The sequence below is a fragment of the Pleurodeles waltl genome, chromosome 2_2 (genome assembly GCF_031143425.1).
Source record: "Pleurodeles waltl isolate 20211129_DDA chromosome 2_2, aPleWal1.hap1.20221129, whole genome shotgun sequence".
In the NCBI taxonomy this organism is placed as follows: Eukaryota; Metazoa; Chordata; class Amphibia; order Caudata; family Salamandridae; genus Pleurodeles; species Pleurodeles waltl.
In genome coordinates, this window is record NC_090439.1 from 818,214,223 (window position 1) to 818,228,256 (window position 14,034).

The following is a 14,034-nucleotide window of genomic DNA, read 5'->3' on the forward strand; positions in this document are numbered from 1 at the left end:
GACAAAGCATAATTATACAGTAGTAAGTCCCTGCTCCCAAGGAGAAAAATGAGGGATAAAGAGGCATGATACACTAGCAAGGAAGGATTTTTAAATGGCATGGAAACAAGCAAATTAAATGGCTTTAAGCCCACAGAAGTATACTAAAAGTAAAGAAGAGGGTGTACGCTTACCCTCAACCTAAAAATGGCTGGCATGTGTCAGGACGCATGTGCATACATGTGTCACAACACACACACCATGATGCACACTGATGATGAGGTACAGGGACATAACAGCAGTGTCCACAGTTTTCACAGTTCTAGGGTCGACTTTCCAAGGAAATCCTGACCTAACAAAATCCCTCTATGAAATTTGAAACCTTCATTTTTAAAACCCTTTTCTGAACTTTCAGAACTTTGAAGGAGTGTTTTTCAGTAATACGTTTGTTGTATTATTGTATGCTGGGATTGTGTTCTCTAGCCCAACCTCCCCGCATGGCCACCAGCTTCTTGCTAGAAGTGAGCCAAGAGAGTTCAGGGGCAAAATCAGTACAACATTCCTCATTCACAGAGATACAAGTATTTGAAAGGGTGTACAGGGATTTTGCTTAAGCATCTAAGTGCCTTTGAAACTATACTATACCACTCGGTTACATGCCAACAACCAAAGTGTGCCTAATCTCACTAAATACAGTGATCCTTCAGCAGCAGATGAGACAGTTTGAGTGTTTTTCCTATTGGTCCCAAGTCAGCGTAATACACAGATAAACAGATATATACAGGCAATACAAGGACACAAGGGAACTGACTGAGAACTGAAGTTCTTTTTTTTAAACCCTGTGGACGGTGCCCTTGATTTGCCTGTGTCTGATTGCATTTGGATGTTTGGATCACCTTCTTCAATGTTGATATAAACTTCTACCCTCATCAGCTTGCCATTGTCATGAAGATTTTCTTGAGTCTCACTCCTAGCTATCTGAGAAAACATGAGCATTCCTTCTACTGAAGTATGCTGTATGCTCCAAACATATAGTAAAGAAAAGGTAGCACTAAAGTAGCAACACTGATATAATGTGACTCTCCCTTCGGCACCAAGGGTATTCATCCAGATATATGAGTGTGTATTATGCTATTCTGAGTTAATTGACCTACAGATGATTGTTGCTAGGGTTGTTTGTACCACATATGACAGATTGGATAGAATGAGAAGCTTTTGGATTTAGGATATACTAGAAGTCAAACATGAGGTGACATACAGTGTCCGCAGTCAAAGGGCCCATCTTAGGATACCACATAGTTCCACTGTGACTATAATCTGCAGCACACATTACCTGCTGATTTAGCACTGAGGTATCAAAATATGGGCCTCTACTTATATGATCCTCTGTCTGTCCATAAAAGGCTAAAATGACTTGTTGAAACTATTTCCTTTTCTCATCTGCTTACTCTGCTTCCAAATCCTCTTCTTCCCCTCTTTGTGGTTGGGTTGACAGTGCAATTATAATGACGTCAATTGATTGGGCAAAAGTTGTGTGCTTCCACTTACAAGCTGTAGCCTGTTTTAGCTTATTTTAAAGCTTATACTCAATACAATATGCCTGGTTTGATTATGGTCACAAGCCAATGATGTTTGTCAAGTGCCATAGGTATGATCTCTAACTATGAAAAGTTGTGACAAAAGCTACAGGCCTCCTGACTTATTTAGTGTGAAAAGCATATGTTAAAGTAAATTGGCCTGCACAATGGATTGTTATCACACTCTGGAAAAGACTGCACACCCGTTTTATGTCATGTGGAATCACATGGAATAACACAGTAGTAAAGGTTTTGTGTTCTATTCTGTACTGTGGAACTTGGAAGGTAATTGGCTGCCCAAATCAGGACTCCCGGCACTAGGACAGTTCAGGCACAGAAACTCAACTAAGTTATACAATGTCTACAGTCTCTTTAGCAAACCATTGATGTAGAAGATTAGATCTGTGAGAACCTGTGTTAAGTTCAATTACAAAAGGGTGTATACTCTTTTATCAACAGTAATTTTGTATATGCTTGTAATTGTACTACTGTGTGCTGATGGAACGTGTATGTTTAATACAGTAAATATAAGTTGGTTATAGTGCTGTTATTGATATAGACTCAATGCCTTATTGGTTCATTAGGAAAGACGCCTAATACGTGATGGGTTTATTGTGAAAAGTTAAATAAAGGCAGTAAGTAAGGCTGACTTAATTATAAAGAAAAACTATATAATAAAACCAATAGGTCCTTAAGGTTGGATTGCTAATCAACTATGTTAAAACCTGTAGACAGGCATTTTGTTGCATGGTATCAGACAGACAACTGTATTAGGGAATGTTCTTCAGATTGCTTAATCTCTCTGACAAAACCTGGGAGGACATTTGTTGTGATAATCCTTGCTAGACCCACTTATGTGGGGCTGTATATTGTTTTGTCAACTGTAATTATGTGCATATTAGTAATTGTATGTGCAGAATGTGTGTATTACAGTACTTTGTAGATCTGGCCTAACAGCATTAGGTGTCTTCCAATCTCTTGTGCACAAAATACTCATAAAAATATATTGATACATTTAAATAAACAGAGGGCCTTTAGGTCAGCCCTCTTCACCCGTTGGGTTGTTTGATGGTCATTGATGTTCTGTTTCCTCCCATTGTAGTTAGTATAAAGCAAGGGACAATGGATCAGCCTATTTCACCCATTGGCTCTATTGCCCTTTGAGTGCCAGCATTTATCCTGATCGCATGTGCTTAAAAATGACTGTCCTTCAGTGCTATGGTTTGTGTACCAGGCAAGATAGTTTATGTTAACTCTTTTATTAATCTCTCTTTTACCTGTTCTCTACTTTTTCTATGTTGCTGTTTTTTGAGCCACCACTGACATCTTTCCAAAATGGTAACTCAATACAATGTTTTGTTTTTACTGATTTCTAATTGCAGGTACATACATGTTCACCACCTTTATCAGTTGGTATTTTCCTGTTTTTTATTTAATTATTTTATTTTATCTTGCATGTGCTTGTTGAGTTTGTGTGTGTGTTTTGGCATAGATCGGTGAGTGGCTGAATGTAGGAATGTGTCAATTGGTGAATGAATGGACACATAAGTGCTTGGATGAGTGACAAAGTGCATATATGATGAGGTGTTGAGTGCCTAATCTCACCAGTGCCTGAAGAGGCACTTTCATTTATAAGTCAGACCTATTGGCATTCATTCTGCTCTTTTTTCTTCCAAAATACCATCTCCACTTTCACACTCCCTTTCAGTCCTTCCCACCTCAGTCCTCCTATTTCTAAAGGGAACATATGTGAAAATCATTCTGGGTATTTGGAGCGCCGTATTAGTTGACAGCGCAACGTAGTTTTGTGCTAATAGACACAGACATGTAGTGAGTAAAAAATACCCGTTTTATTCTCTCTTTATTTTTGTTTATTTTTGTTTTTTGTATGAACGGATTGCATTTATATTCTGGAGAAAGATTATTGTTCTAGTCCTGTTGAAGCGCCAACCGATCCTTTTTGGACAATTTCTGGGTGTGAAACATGTTGACTTTTTGTAGCGGTGAAAGTCATTGTGCATCACATTTTGAGCTTGTAAAGTGTGTGATCATTGTTTCCCTTTCACTTTTTGTGTGTTTTTAACCTTGACCGGGTCCTCGCTTGTTTATTAAATATTATCTTACATTGAGGGGGTACAATTTTGTTTTGTTTCTCTCCAGCTGTCTCTCAGTGACCAAAGACCATTGGTACTGAGATATAAACAACTTTTAATGGTTAGACGGTCCCATGCAGGACCCCGTCAGACATTGCAGTGCCAGTCTGGCGTGGAACAGAGCTCAATGATGATGCATGAGGACTACTGCTTCTGACTACATGTGTGCCTTTGAGAGGTGTTTTAAGACCCTCCACTTTTTGGAACAGTGCACTCATTATTCTTTTTAAATTAAACATATGACATAACATTAAGAAAAAAACACGTGACAATATAACTTTTTATCTTCAATTGAACTCTGAATGACATTTTTTGCCATCATTTAAGTGCCTCATTTAAATGCCTTTAATACTATTTAAATTAGTAAAATAGTTTTTGTCTCCCTGAGTAGGCATTGTGAATCTTCAAAGGTCCTCGGTCTACAGGTTAAGAACCACTGCTCTAAAGAATCTGATCACAAAAGCAGCAAACGTTTGTTAGTAGGGGACATTTCTTTAAAGCCACATAATGTACATCACAAGTAAATGTGCTGTGATTTGTTAAAGGTTGTTCCCTGGGCTAGCTTCAATTACCCTTGACCTTTCACTCCATCCTCTGCTGCCCCTCTTGAAGTGTGTGCTCTTCTTTTGGTCATATGCCATGTTTTTCAAATATATATTTCAAAGTGTCAAATGTTATATAATGAAATTAGTGAACATATGTTTGTTCTGGTTATCAAATGTCCAGATATGTAATTAGCTTGGCTGCGCTTTTTTTGTTTTAACAATAACCTTGAAGTCCTATTCCATTAATCCCATGCCCCAATTATCACTGAAGTGTGACGTTATACTTTTCGGGTTACAATAGATAGGTAACAATGCTTAGTGGACATTCACAAAAGGAAATGCTATATCACAAGTAAATGTGACAGTGCTCACATAATATTTCACCTTTGCTGGATTCCTATTTATACTGCATGACTCTTTAGAACAAACTTCCTGTTGGGTTTGTGCTGGTTCAGGATGACACTCAGCCCTGCCAGATTGGCATAAATTATGAGCACAGTGTACAGGATAAGGTCAAAGTACGGCGGATGATTCACTAATGCAACAGCATATTTTGTTTCTTGGAACATTTGATGCATGCGATCAGATACCAGACCATGGCTTCCATGGTGCTAACGTCCGTAATGTAACCAGAGAAGTAGCTCACTGTACCCAGAAATTATCTGCAATCCCTCACATCCACTGGTGAGGGCGTAGTGTAAAGGTCTCCAAACATCTTTGCTGCTTTTCTTCCACAAAAGAGTTATATCCCACTACTTTCTTGTTCCTTCGTATTGAGCTCACATTTGTCAGCGCTCAGGGTGAGTTCAGCATACATGTCAGTACATTTCTTATATTAAGGAACACATCCAGCTGATATTCATTCACAGTCTTTATATATAGTAACCCATAATCAGTGTTTATTGAATAATGTTCATATACATAGAAGCGGAAACCTATTAAAATGTGTTTGAAACTATAGGAGCAGTGGGTAGGGATTTAATTAAACAAGTAATATTTATATATCCAACAGTTACAATTTTGAGTGGAATTACATTAAAACACATATATTAAACAGGCTTAATATCTTTTTTCACATATCTATGAGTATCAGTAGGTTTCTTGATTCATGATAAACACAGAAAAGAAATAACCAATATAGCTCGTGTAGTTTCACCATTTAGTCCTTCCTTTATGTTTATGTTAGGAAGGACGACAAATGTAATGGAAGTAGGACGAACTAGGTAGGTGATTATTCATACGCACAGCACGCAGAGACAGCTATTTAACTGCTGAGCGGCCATCGGAACAGTTTAGAAGAGCGTACTCGCACCGATGAGTTCAATAGGGAACAGAACATAATGAACAGGTAAGCGTATTGCAAATACTTATCGTAATCATACAGTTTAAGAGTTAGATATTCAGAATATATCTAAATAGTCTGTCACACTATTCTTTGGCTACAAATAACAAGGCACGCTTAAGCGTGGGCGTTATGAAAATTCATTGTTATAGACGATCGGTTAAATTAATGCGGCTCACTTCCTTGTGAGATATTGGGATACATACCAGTAACAGTAGTTATCATCTATTTACATTATAGAGTATCCCATATAGACTAGCTAGGAACAATAAAGAATAAGAAATAGGAGGTATAATAGCAGGTTCTTGTTATCCATATTCACAGATAAATGGAATAAAACGAACAAAAGGAATTATGAAGAATAAACCTCTTGGTCAGAAAAATCAACAAAGTGATTGGCAAACATATGATTTAAGAACAAGAAAAGGTTAGTCCACATCATAGACAAACAATAAAAAAAAAATCACATGTGTGTGCATGTACACAGGTTGAACCACAATATGGGAACAAGGTATCTAATAAATAACTAATAAATAATACTTGTTTAACAATAACATACACAATAAATGGACTATACAAGACTTTAACTACAGATAATATCTAATGGTTGCTATCCACACCATTCACGGATTAGTAGTATCAAAAATGTTATGTTCAATATATTGATCTTCACAGAGCACCAAAGGGTGGGTTAAGAACAACAATAATATGAACAGGATATACTAAGCTTGATACTATGTTATGTATAATTCACAGCCCTGAGGAAGTCTGGTGGGAGATATCCCTAACGAAACACATGTTGGCTTGGCGTGGATGCCATGGATGCTTGTTATGGACATTGAGAAATTATAATACGAATCACATTAGAAGATTTACCATGAAGGAATGAACATTATTTAATAAACACTGATTATGGGTTACTATATACAAAGACTGTGAATGAATATCAGCTGGATGTGTGCCTGAATATAAGAATTGCATTATATCAGCAAATGTGTTGTTGATTACAGGGTGTTTTGGGTTTTTCACCCTGTTCAGAGCACCGTCGGGTTGGTTTTGGAAGCAAATTAAGGACAGGAAGCGCCACCATTGTCCGAAAAAGAAAATTTCCCAATTACTAATATAATACATGTCAGTGCATGCCCACTTCTAACAGAACATTTTAATTATATTATATTAACTCTATAGATGAAATATATTATGTTTGTCAAATTACACCTGCCTCTTGGAACATTTCAGCATTAGACTAAATACCAAAAAAAGAGAATCACTTATCATTGTACATCCTTTGTTCTGTTGAAATGTAGTAATGTACACTGACTATCTGTCACGCACATGCCAGCAAGATTATACACTTTAGCTCAATAGAAATAGGCATTTGCAACACTGTTACGAGTAGACATCCAGAGAGGAAGAGATTGAAGATACTCTAGCTTCACTATGGTTTTCCGTCTCCATCAAACAGAGCATTTACAGATAGTGGAGCTGGCAGAAGTGTCACATCTGAGGTACATCCAAAGAATTATGAGGGTAAAAGAAATTTGAAGGACATTTTGGGAAACAATAACAGAGTGATGGACTAGAAAAACAGGAGGAAGGAAGACATGTGAAGAACTATTATTGACCATGTGCATTATGCAACAAGTCCAGCTGACATGTTTATCCAACTAGTAAATCGATTTTATCAGAGTATGGAGGTAGAGGGATACATGATGATCATTGGCTTTCACTGCTGCAACACTGTAGTTTTGAAAAGGTGTCAAGGATCAAATTCAGAAAAGACAAGGCTCAAAGCATATGGTTAGCCCTACGTAGCGCAATCCACAAAAGCATTTGCCAGTGAAATGGATGTAGTTGTGTGCAAATGCTAAGACACTGGAGAAGTGGCCTTCATCTGGCATAGACAGTAAAGAACGTGAAGGAAGAATTGGTAGTGATGAAAGGGCCTAAAATGATCAGATCTTCAACAGAGTATAACATGCATTTTAACTCTGCATAGACTTAAAAGGATAAAAAATCTGGAAAGCTGGAGAGAAAATATAGTCAAGAGATGCATCTTGATGTAGGCATTTAGAGGTGTTATAAACTGTGAGTTGCTTGCGTTAAGAATGATTTCTAGTGAACATCCCCAACAAATTGGCAGTGGGAACTTGTGGTCATTCAATTGTAACTTGATCTTGGATATATAGGGGAAAATTCGAAGCACAGCTTGGGGTGTCTCCTTGGGGTTCTAGAGAAAGAATGTGTAGGCCAGCAGGGTATTTGGTAGGGTTAACTCATGCCAACTTTGATCAGACTGAGAAGGATAGGGCCAGAACCACATTTATCCTTGACGAGAATGACCTAGTCAAAACTATATGAAACAATCAGATTAAATAAAATGAGAGCGGTCTAGATAAATAATTGGTGGCCCTATGCTAAGCCAGTACAGGGACAGTTACTGCTAAGAAGAGGTGTTTTTTACGAGCTGTGAGTTAAATTCCAATCAAGTCTTAGTTGTGGGATAGTTTTCCCACACCTAGTGTTTTCTTTCAACAGACTTCAACACTCCTAAATACACACTGTAAAACACAACACCCTTTTCAGACCTACTCAGAATTGGGGCCAGAGCAGGAGAGTCACTGTGATGCACACAGATATCAAGAGGTTTGACTTTCTATAATTTTTACGGCAGAATAAGTGATTTCTTTCCTACCTGTGAATTGCGATATAGTGAACTTATGGCAGTAGTGGAAAAAAATTGTGAGTAAGAGGGAGAGCAGAAATGATATCTCTGCAGAGGGTTGTTCTTGCTGGATGTTAAATCAGAATGAAAAAGTAAAATGACATATATATTGTATTTCATGTTGTCTTGGTAGTTTAGGATTAGGATATGGTTAGGCAAGGGTGACAGCTGCTATGGTCCATTTACAGAAAGACTTTTGGATGCAAAGTAGGTTCAAAATGAGAAAGGACTGGTAGGCCAAGAGCTAGTAACTGGGCAAGAAGGTGTAAAGTCATTGGCTGGCTTAGAAAATTAGAAAATTGTAGAAAATGGGCAATTTGGAAAAAACGAGGCTGAGGGTATTAATGCCAAATAGTGGGAGGAAAGATTTATTTATGTAATGGGAAGAAGTGTAGAATAACTTATGCATTAGGATAATATTTTTCGTTGTATGTGTGTCTATAGAACCAGATAACATTTATAATCCTGAACTTGCTGACTCATTAAAATAACCTTCTGACAACTTCAGAAAGCATAATTGAGCTTTGTTTGGCTTACAATGAACTCAGCCTAAACCTTAAACAATAACTAAAGAATGGTTGCATACCATATATCTTCTGGATGCCTTGTAAGTCATCATTAGGAAGTTTGAAATTGTCGGTTTCCATATACTGGTAAAAGGGAGCCATGATGGCAGTTGGGTCATTTGAATGCTCCAAGCCTAATGCATGACCAAGTTCATGAACAGCAACCAGAAATAGGTCATTTCCTGCAGAGAAAACATAGAAATGATTGATCAGCAGAGTCATTATGGCAAAGGTACCCTGAAATCACATTTAAGTTGTTTGATGAAATCACAAAGGTACTGAAATTAAATGCAATTAAAACAATTAGATATGTTTTAGTATTACTAATGGCCATGGATCGGGCCATGCATGGGCACAATCATACATTTTATCACATGTACCAACATTTTAGTTAGTTGTAAGAATCCATTGATGAGTTTTTTCCTGTCCTAGTAGGGCATACAAACCATTGTTGTCACGTAAAAGTGCGCGTAAGTTCCCCATGCACTGGAAGAAAACTCCAAGGTGCGCATTCACACCTTGAATTCTGTAGTACGATTAGTAGTACAATAGCACCACTCACATACTACAAAATGCTATTCACTAAACTACATTCAGAGGTCTCTGCTCCTACCTCATGAGCATAGATCTCTGTTCAGATTTTAGTATACCTAAGTTTTTGTAGTAAATGTGTGAGGGACAGGGGAGTGGCTGGAAAATGAGGAAAACTTGCTATGAAATAGAAGTGGTTTGGAGAGGAGTAAGGAGGGATTTACGGAGGGCCAAAAAGGGGTGTAGGGAGGAACATGCACTCACCCGCAAAACAGTAAGTCTATTCCTATTAACAAACTGCACTTGTAATGATACTACAGCCAAAAGAGATTAAAAGCAGTAGTAAAGGCACATCTGTTCAGAACTGAAGTAAGTCCTGCACCACACGTGGCTAGCCACTAGTACTGAAACACCGTCTGGTAGAAACTAATGGTGTTAGGGACTTAAAATAGAACCCTGAAGGAACTAATTTTAAGATGAAATATGTCTTTTTGGCTATGTAAAAATACATATAAATGCATTTTAATGATAAAAAGTATATATAATTAAACATAAATAACATTTTATTATAAAGCATTTTAATAACCTTTCCAATTTAAAAATAAATGTAATTTTATTTTTTAAAACATACTTAAATGTATTATTTAAATAACTTGTAGTAAGTTTTAATATATATTAAATAAATATAAATACTTCCTTTAGGTGAGATATTTTTAAAATAATTCTTTAAAAGATAGTTTTGATTCAATATATTTCATTTAATTTAACATTTAAATCAAAATTAAGTTAATAGTGCTGTAACATTGTTTGTATTTTTTTCAGCGTTTCAAATAAAACATAAAATTATGATAAAATAATATTCAGCATAAAAATATGTTTACTTTTTCAAAAATTTAGTAAACTTAAAAAAATTTACTATACTTTACCATAGGAAGGTCTGCGTCCCAGTGGCGGAAGGCTCTGCCTATGTGTGAACATGTACCAGTAGTGACATTTTTACACTCGTAAATGTAGCTCCACCCCCCCCCCCGGTTTGTGGGGGTTAGGACAAGTAAATCTACACTTGGTAGTAAATTGACACTTATACATGGTGAATAGCCGAAAGTAGTAGATTTACTGCACAGTGTCAAAGTAAATTACTCCTGTAGATTTACTCATATGTAAATTTACCATTTGTGAAGTGTGCCGAGGATATTATTTCTATTTTCCAAGGATAAAAAACAGATTTTTTCATCTGTACTTCAAAAATGCTGACAAGCGTACCATCAATACTGATATTTTTAACTAAGGCCTCTGACTGAACTCTTTAGCTAACGTGTGCCGCCATATTCTAAATTAGAACCCAGAACCAAGGAGAAGGAGCACACATAGAGTTCTACAATTTCTGTACATGTATATCTATGGTAATGTATATTTATGTGAATCGATTGTTAGGCTGAATTTGTAGGCAGAATTTGTAGGAGAAAATCCGTCAAAGAGGGTTTGTAATAAGCAGCTGGAGTAATGGAAGGAATGCCTCTGACACCCTATAGTCACCCTACCCATCACAGTTAGGATTTGTCATTCATAAAAGGAGGGCTTTTTGCTGAAATTGCTTCCCCTAACATTGCCGGGGCCCTCATGGCATCTGTATGGAAAGCTGTCTGGCCTGCCATGTGTTTGTGGCATGACAGACCATCCAGTATTATTTTTGCGTGCTAGACACAAAACCTACAAAGCAGGGGGTTGATTTTGAAAAACAAACTCTAGATGTTCTGGAAAATCTGGGTGTTTTCCTTCATGGGAGTAGTTACTGTTTTCTTTCCCAGCCTCATCATTGTGTACATTTATCTGTGCAGAGAAAAACACAGCAGGCAAGGCATTGAAAACCCTACCCTAAATATAGTAGCTTTATTACATCAAGTCAGCTGGTGGCTTTGCAGTGGCCGGCTAGCAGTTAAGGTGTTTCCAACAGTAGCTTCAGTGCTGGAAACACAGTGGTTCCCCCAGCTGTACTTTGTGGTTCTATAACACTTTTCTGACTGAGGGTGCTGACTGGCGGCATCAGAACACTAAAATTATAGGGGTTCCAAAAAACCCTGGTCTTACTGAATGTGTGAGTGAGGTGAAAGAGCTTAAAACGTTATGCTGGAAGTGTGTGCTTGACTGAGGAAAGGATATGGAAAAGATGGCTTTCAGAGATTTTTTTGCTAAAATGTTAAATGGTGCAGGTTTCCTAATTATATGTATTATAATGCAATACTCCTAAATACATGGATACATTGTGCCACTTATATTAGTAAAACTGTTTATTTAAAAGAGATCTTCAAGGATCACAATGGAAATTTTGTAAACTATAAAAAGGCACAATTTTTTACATTGGCGTCTATAAAATGTCTCATTCTTTCATGCTCTATAGCAGGGGTTTTAAGCTTTTGACTTGTGTGGACCCACAGTGAATCATAACAGGAATCTGGGGACCTCTACATTGTCACATAGTCATTACTGGAGGCTAGGGACTCCCGGACTAAGCAGTTTCTTTCATCTGTTGTTATCTTATGTTATGTCGATATGTATGGTACAACTGATTAAACTTGAGGGTATCCAGGCGCTGAACTTCAAGACAAAGCACAAAAAGAGAAAAGCAAATATACACCAAACACATTCTAAAATATGGAAATACTTTGTTCAATTCATAATCAAATGTATAAAACGCTTTTATTGTATTTATATATACTTTATTATTTTAATGTATTAATTTTAAAAGTATTTAAAATTGTAAAATACTTGTTGTCCACCTGCTTAAGCATTGCAAGCCTCCAGAGGTCTTCAGACCACAGATTAAGAATCACTGCTTTATAGAATCTGATCACAAAAGTGGCAAAAGTTTGTTAGTAGAGGACATCTCTTTAAAGCCACATACTATGCATAACAAGCAAATGTGCTGTGGTTTGTTAAACGTTGTTACCTGGACTATCCTTTATTACCCTTGACTGTGCACTGCATTTGAACAACAGCTAATGCTGCACAAAAAGAAAACTGATTTAAAGGCCTCCTTATTTATCATTATCTATCTAAACTGCCTCCTAGTTTGGGAGGGTCCCGGCACCCGCCTCACCCTTAGTTCTAGTGTCCCTGCCTGTAATTGCGTGATGAGAACCAGGAATTGGGTGGAAGTGGAACACAACAAATTTTTGGGCTAATATCCCACTATGCCCAGCTCTAAAAATGCTCCTATTATCTCATATCAAACCTTTATTTAAAACAGAAAATTGTATCCCATGTTGTATAACATGAACTCTCTCGGGAAAGCCATTGTGACACAAAAGGTCACAAATTCAAAAGTTTAAACATATACAGAGTTACATGATCGTAAAATGAATATCATCCCTTAGACAAATGCCAGTCTTGCAGAATGTGCTGCGTCAGTGCCAAAATCCACAAGAAAGATATACAATTAATGAGGCTTACATTGATACTTTTTCTTGATGTATAATTCAAGGGGGTATCATCAAGGACCCTAGACCAAATGGCAACTCTGGACACAATAAGATATCGATACTCTACACAAAGATAACCTTGTTTCCTAGAATAGCCCAGTCTCACTTTGTAGTAATACATTCATATTCAAGAAACAGCAATACATTCAATATTAAGTATTAAACTATTCAACAACACATCTAATTGTACTTCTAAAAAACGGCAATTTCAGGGATTCCACTTTACCTCTGACCAAATCAGATGAGTGATTGGAAAGGCAGGATCAGACTACCAATAAATGAGGAGTTGAGAATCTGCACAATAAATGTTGTTTTTCTGTCCCCTGCCTCAGGTACTACCTATCTTTATGAAAGACCACTTAGGGGACCTATGGGGAGGGAATGGGCATAGGTCTATACAGTGATTTTTCCAAAGGAATGCAGAAGCTGTTCTCCACCTCCCTCTCAACCCATTAATAACTTAGACTGAACCACACTGGCACACAGATATAGAATTGATCTTGTAGTGCTGGATTTGCTTGATTTAAAATAAACAGATGTTAAGGTGTGAGGTAAAAGGGACAGGCACATATTAAAACAAGAGATATATGAAGGGGACAGGACATATTGAAAATCAATGGAAAAGGTCAAGCATTATTTAGTGGCTAGGAGAAAGGGAAAATGCAAATTGTTAAAGGTTAGGGTGGGTACTCATCTACTCTGATGAAGGTACAAGGTTGAACAGGTAAAAACTGATTAATAAGGGGGAATACTGTGGGGCTGAGTCATATGAACAAGAAGTGGGCCAACGCAGTCTGGCAAGGAACTACAAGGATCCAGCTTGAAAAGTAATGATGTACTTGACAGGAGCTAGGCAGAATTGGATAAGCAAGGGCAGATAGGAATAGCCACTGCAGACTGACAACTAGGTATGCCAGAGGAGGAGAATCACAATGGATCTCCTCCATGTGTGCAATACACCGCCTGTTTTCTGAGGAATTTGATTTCAAAAGGCTTTCTTTCTTGCAGCTATGAAAAGTAACTACCTTCAAGATAAACGCAGGCAAATAAAGTACAGTGGATGTTTGTCTACTAACAGCTACTATGAAAGCAACTGGACACAATAAGAACTGAAATCCAGCTAGACCACACTGGAAG

At 37.3% G+C, this 14,034-nt stretch overlaps 1 protein-coding gene across 3 annotated transcripts in view; it reads right to left on the bottom strand.

Moving 5' to 3' along the window:
- The window catches only part of MMP16 (matrix metallopeptidase 16), a 483,190-nt gene that overhangs the window by 154,280 nt on the left and 314,876 nt on the right, over nucleotides 1-14,034 (bottom strand). For all 3 annotated transcript variants that reach the window (XM_069220442.1, XM_069220443.1, XM_069220444.1), the window contains one exon: nucleotides 8,908-9,069. In XM_069220442.1, coding sequence (XP_069076543.1) covers nucleotides 8,908-9,069 — 162 coding nt within the window. The remainder of the gene's footprint in view (nucleotides 1-8,907; nucleotides 9,070-14,034) is intronic.